The sequence below is a fragment of the Perkinsus marinus genome (assembly GCF_000006405.1).
Source record: "Perkinsus marinus ATCC 50983 genomic scaffold scf_1104296947560, whole genome shotgun sequence".
NCBI classification, from domain to species: domain Eukaryota; phylum Perkinsozoa; order Perkinsida; family Perkinsidae; genus Perkinsus; species Perkinsus marinus.
This window is the reverse complement of record NW_003210583.1, coordinates 228,033-234,085: the sequence shown is the minus strand read 5'-3', so window position 1 is coordinate 234,085 and position 6,053 is coordinate 228,033. Positions and strand designations below refer to the sequence as shown.

Sequence of the window (6,053 nt, the reverse complement as noted above, 5' to 3'; positions counted from 1 at the left end):
CCATTGATTGCTGCTACTGCATCCTTATCATTACCAAAGGTTGCATAAGCAAAGCCCCTATGTCTACCAGTATTCCTATCGTACATAACAGTAACGTCCTGTACATCCCCATACTGAGATAAATACTCAGTAACACGATCTGAGATCATCATCAACATGAGGAAGTGACAACAATAGTAGCGGCATCTTTTACTCTGATCAGCTGACTGTGGAAGGCCACCTAGGAAAACTTTACACGGGTCGTCAGAGAACCTAAAGTCAAGACCACTTTGGTACAATACAGCGGAGTAGGGATACCGACTCCTTTTGCTGCTGCTGCTGGTGGTGGTGGTGCTGGGGCTTCGGACCTGCTTGGCTGGGAGGCTCGTCCTTCTGTGATTGTTGTTGTTGTTGGCATCGATACACAGTGCTAGAGGTAGGCTTGGACGTGTCCATGGAGGGGAACTCAAGCCGAGTGCAGGGCTTTACTTCAACCTGAAGGAGGAGGAGGAAGGAGTGAACAACAACAAGTGAGAAGAGGAGGCAGCACTGTGAGACTTACTACCCATTTGCCATCCATCATGTTACTATCTCCACCACGACAAGCAGCATTAGCACCAGCAGGTGTCGAAAAAGTTGCATACGCAAAGCCACGATTACGTCCAGTGCCTCTATCAATCATTACATTACAATCAACAAGGGTACCATATTGAGCAAGCATATCAGTCAAGCTATCTAAAAGGGCGGCAATAGTAGTAGTTTATGTCCAAGTATGTTATTATTACCATCATCAGCGGAAGGTGGTAGACCACCAATAAAGACCTTACATGGATCATCAGGTACCCGATAAGGTAGTGATGATGATAAAGCCCCTTTGCCGCCGCCCCCCTTCCCACCACCGTATCCCCTATATCCTCCTTTTCCACCACCACCACCAAAAACCCCTCTGCCATAGAAGTAATAGTAATTGGTATGTCTACTCCAAGACCCCTTCATATCATCATCACCACCACCTGACATCCAGCTCCCAATAGTGCTCCCTTTATATACCACAGTATGGCTACCCTGCTGTTGTTGTTGTTGTTGTTGTTGATGATGATGTCGTGAGCCTCTTGGCCCAAGACCACCCTCTACTGCTCGCTTAACGTCTATTGTCTTATCCATTACCACGTGGGGTATATTATCAAGACAAACCTAGGGAAGATAACAACATGTTGGTATTCTTAGCTGCTGCCAGTGAGGCGTGCTGTAGTAGTAGGACTACTATTACTACCTCCATATCCTGAGAGTATTGGAAGGTAATAAAGCCGAAGCCTCGAGATCGTCCAGTGAGGTGATCGATCATAACTGTTGCATCATCTATATCACCAAACTGGGAGAAGTATTCTCTCAGTTCTCGCTGCCCACAATTGTACGGCAGACCGCCGAGGAATAACTAAACGAAAGGTGAATACCCTACTAGACCCCCATAATGAAAACAGTAGTAGTAATATCACCTTTCGTTCCTCCATCTTGAGGGTCACAGTCGTGTTATCATTATTATCTCCTTTCCGTGATGCAGGCATAACGCCAGAAGAGGCCATCGAAGGCGGTGTCAGAGCAGCGACTGTCGATGGTCTCGTAGTTGGTTGGGAGTTGCCCAAGAGGGACTCAGAAGGGGTATTGCAGTCCCGAGCCGCTTGCTGTTGAGCCCTCAACGAGTCCGATACAGCGTGTGGGCGGCGCTTGTCTCGAGACAAGGTGCACTGTGGTCCAGCATGCACCGACGACGACGATGACGACGACGATGGCGACGACGGGGACCAGGTATTGCGACGTTTCCCTGTGTACTCATCTGCAGCAGTGACCTCGGTGGCATGACCATCTCCTTCTTCCTTAGTTCCCCTCCTTATTGTTGTTGATGCCGTCGTATCAACAAGAACCGTCGCTCGAGAAGACGGCGATTCAACTATCATAATGATGGAGAGAGGGAATTATGATGCAAAACAAGGGGAAAAGAACAGGCTGAGGCAACAGGAACGAGAGCTAATACCTTACCATTACAACCTCAACTGCACTCAACGACACATTTCGACAGAAGACCATCAAGACAGGAAGTCCAAGTAGAGCATGATAAGGAGGAGAGGCTAAAGGGATAATGCAGCAGCATTCAACTGATGGGTGCTTCCGACAATGTTTCCAAAGCATGGGGATCGCTGAGGGGCGACGGCGGTGGATGTACACCCCAACTGTATGTGGGTGGTATGTATACCACCCATAATATACCAACACCCCACCCTCCTCCTTCCCCTCCTGCTCCTCCTCCTGTTGTTGGTAGTATAGGGCCTAAAGAACACTATCAAAGTCCTGTCTCAGGGCGAGTGCTGTCAACACTACTCTGCAACCGAGACTTGTCATTATGATGATGACGACGACGTAGTAATACACTATGATAGTGTATCGTACAGTACCATACCACTATAATCAAGCTATGAACTAGGCTTGAACAAGGATCCTAGACAAACTTCCTCACCCTTCCTCCTACTACTACTACCTCAGTTACCACTCAGGAAGGCACCCTTAACGAGTACTTTCCAAAGTTCATCACCAGTCGCGAGAACATGGTCACAATGGAGTGTGAAGATGGTCCCTCCTCCGTATCCACTGCTTCCGTTGTGTATGATGATCATATTCCTTGATGAAGTTGAGAAGTTAGCAAGAGAGATCAAGAAATCAAGGTGGCCACGTGTCGAGGCTGTTATTGCTGCTGCTGCTGACTCATTATGAAGGCCTTTCCCAGCGATCTCGCATCCCCACGTAGCGATGACAATGACAATATTAAATCAGTAGGTTTGATGCCCTCTCATGATCTCTATCCATGCACCCTTTACAGGTTGTTATCCGCATTGAGAAACCAGTCGAGCCTACTCCCCAATATTTACTTTTATATAAGAGACTTGTAGCTGCTATGAGGTCAGTGTTCACTTGTGCTACTACTACTACCAATAAAGCCGTCACTGGTACTACTTGTATACAGAAAGCTGTTGTTTATCATCCAGAGCTTAGTGATGCGGCTGACTGTAACAATGGTGTGAGGACATCTAAATATACTATAGTGTCATTCATACCTAAGAACCTCTGGTATCAACTACACCTGTTCGCCAACGTGTATTTCCTATGTGCTGCTGGTTTACAGATGATCCCTGCTATCAGTGACTCTGGTGGTCGGCCACTACTCTTGATACCATTACTCTTTGTTATCACAGTATCGGCATTCCGTGATGCAATAGAAGATATGAAGAGGCATAATAACGACAAACACGAGAATAAGAGGACAGTTCGAAGGCTTGTCGCGAAACGCCGTCAACGATCTGATGATGGTACCATCTATGACCGAAGTAGCACCTCTCTTGTAGATAGGGTACACTGGGATGAGCTCAGAGTAGGGGATGTGGTTAAGATTGGTATTGGAGAACAGTTCCCTGCTGATCTAGTATTGCTTACTTGTGATGATACTGGTGGTATGATATTTGTAGAGACTATGAATCTCGATGGTGAGACTAACCTCAAGCCTAAGATATGCATACCAACACTTCAAAATGCATTCTATGAGTCATCCAATACAGCCACCATAGAGGAGAATATCATTATTGGCCTCCATGGGGCTGAGCTGCACTACGAGACCCCTAACTCACAACTGTACAAATTCCAAGGACAACTACTCCTCAACACCATACCTGCCCTCGACCATGATACTACAGACTACGAGGAAAGCTCATCGGAGCACGATAGACGAGGGGGATGTGGTCGGCATGCAGTGAGAAGTCTCCCACTCAGTATTGATCAATTACTATTACGAGGGACATCACTACAGTCGTGTAATAGTGGTCACCATTGCTACGGTGTAGTTGTGTATCCTGGTATGGATACTAGGATATACCGTAACTCAATGGAGACAGGTAGGTTATTATTACTACTCACTCTTGTGATGGGTAAAGGATGAGATATCAGGTACGGGAAGGAATAAGATAAGCAAGCTCATGCAGACCTACAACAGGCATGTTATCGTACTCTTTACCCTTCAAGCTATGATATGCGTAATAGCTGCCTTTACTCATGGGTTTATCTACGCTACCACCACCACAACCAAGGATGACGTTGACGATACTACTCCTATTATCATGATGGGCTCCTCATTTCACTACTGGTATGGGAGCGGACTACCTCACCTAACCTCCCTTATTGTTATCAGGTATCTCTATGTAGGGCCTCAATCAGTAGATGCAGGAGATGTGGTATCTAGAGGCCTGCGTGTTGCTGGCTCCTTGCTACTCCAGTTTACTTATTTCGTCCCCATATCACTACTGGTATTCCCATACCTCTGCACATCGTTAACCCTCTCCCTCAATGCTAGGTTACATTGGAGATAGTGAAGTACTTCCAAGGGAGGTTTGTATCAGCAGATAATGCTATGCAACATAATGGTCAGTATAGCCTCACCAGTCACACTCTGAGGCCCGACTACCAGGTCTAGCTGCGGCCTCTAACAGCTCTACTCTAGTAGAGGAACTGGGATCGGTTACTCATGTGTTCAGTGATAAGACAGGGACTCTAACTGATAATCGGATGATATTCAGGAGTAGATCACTATAAGCATCTAAGGCTGTCACCATACCACCACCACCACACTCAGGTGCTTACATTATGGGCAGTGGAGGGATGGACTCCCAGCCACTTCCCCAAGTTACTGGTCAGTCATCATCATCCATAGCACCGGCACGACACGACGCGAGCGTCCACTTCGACGATGAGACCATCCTGAGGGTGGTAGCACAGGCTGATGATGAAGAGTACGTGCCCTGGTGTCGGCCCTTTCATCCCTTCCTTCTAGCCTCCTCACTACAACACGGCTATTCCTCCTTGGTCTCTGCCTCTGTCATTCAGTCCTCGTTAAGGACTCTAACCAAGTATCGGCAGACCCCATGTGCTCCTCTGAGTCTCTGTAACACGAGATCATGTCGCTGAGGTCGCCTACATGGTGTGTTAGATACGACGCATCCTCCCCTGATGAGCTTGCTCTAGTGGCCGGTGCCAGATATCTTGGATTAGAGTTCTCAGCCCGACCAACCCCTGATACTATTAGGATCACATTGACCACTCCCTTCGCAAGGGAGGTAGTAGTAGTAGTGATATCAATATATTGTCCTGGGTATGTTCACGACGACGATGCCCCCGGTGCAGATCCTTAACGTTCAAACTAGTGAAGAAGGGGCGAGCATTGTAGACGTTGAACTGTTGGAGGTGATAGAGTTTGATAACGACCGGAAAAGGATGAGCGTTCTTATCAAGATAACAGCTATACCGGACTCCCAAGAGTAAGGCCATTATCATCTTGTTTATACTGTAGTGGCTGTTTATAGGAAGGAAAGGGATGACAACTGTGCCACAGATAAGGTCTTGCTACTCATCAAGGGTGCGGATTCCAGCATGATGGATATATGCTCAACTAGCAGTGATATTTCAGTATTACCATTTCCCTTACCTGAACCGTCTTAGATTCGTCGTCTACCCTCCCTCAACAAGAGCTGGATAGTGTCCTCAATGAACTATCCACAAGAGGTCTACGAACGCTAGTGTATGGTGTCCGAGACCTCACCTCGGATAAGCCTTTCGTGGATCATTGGCGTGCTTCCTATAACCATGCCCGAGGCCTTGTTGGTACAGCTAAGGAGGAAGCGTTAAGGAAGTGTATAGAGGAAATGGAGTGTGGTATTCATATAGTAGGTTGTACTGGTATAGAGGATAAACTACAGGTGAGGTGGTGGCTTACTACAGTAAGGCTACTATATCCTTCTTAATAGGACAATGTACCAGAGACTATAGCAGATCTACACCAAGCTGGTATCAAGGTATGGGTGCTCACTGGAGATAAGATAGAGACAGCCATCAATATAGCGTACTTTATATGTATCTCTGTTTTAAAGAGGAAGACTAAAACACAATAGGTATAGTAGTAAACTACTCTATCCTACAGTACTCAATGAAGTGATTACTTCTACTAATCCACATAGTATACATACAGCATTGGATGCCCT

At 46.7% G+C, this 6,053-nt stretch overlaps 2 protein-coding genes across 2 annotated transcripts in view; one reads left to right on the top strand and one right to left on the bottom strand.

Moving 5' to 3' along the window:
- Pmar_PMAR014548 (conserved hypothetical protein) overlaps positions 1-1,562 on the bottom strand; it is a gene marked incomplete at both ends in the record, with an annotated part of 1,866 nt that extends 304 nt beyond the window's left edge. Inside the window, 8 exons of the mRNA XM_002779406.1 lie at positions 35-139; positions 194-252; positions 302-474; positions 545-714; positions 765-992; positions 1,044-1,173; positions 1,253-1,414; positions 1,476-1,562. Coding sequence (XP_002779452.1) covers positions 35-139; positions 194-252; positions 302-474; positions 545-714; positions 765-992; positions 1,044-1,173; positions 1,253-1,414; positions 1,476-1,562 — 1,114 coding nt within the window. The remainder of the gene's footprint in view (positions 1-34; positions 140-193; positions 253-301; positions 475-544; positions 715-764; positions 993-1,043; positions 1,174-1,252; positions 1,415-1,475) is intronic.
- Positions 1,563-2,741: 1,179 nt separating this feature from the next.
- Positions 2,742-5,963, top strand: Pmar_PMAR014547 (hypothetical protein; the record flags this gene model as incomplete). Its single annotated transcript, XM_002779405.1, has 12 exons — positions 2,742-2,804; positions 2,852-3,917; positions 3,970-4,165; positions 4,211-4,325; positions 4,373-4,442; positions 4,487-4,597; positions 4,652-4,808; positions 5,006-5,132; positions 5,200-5,333; positions 5,379-5,470; positions 5,542-5,771; positions 5,820-5,963. 12 exons carry the CDS (start codon positions 2,742-2,744, stop codon positions 5,961-5,963), a joined length of 2,505 nt encoding a protein of 834 aa, XP_002779451.1.
- Positions 5,964-6,053: the final 90 nt, after the last annotated feature.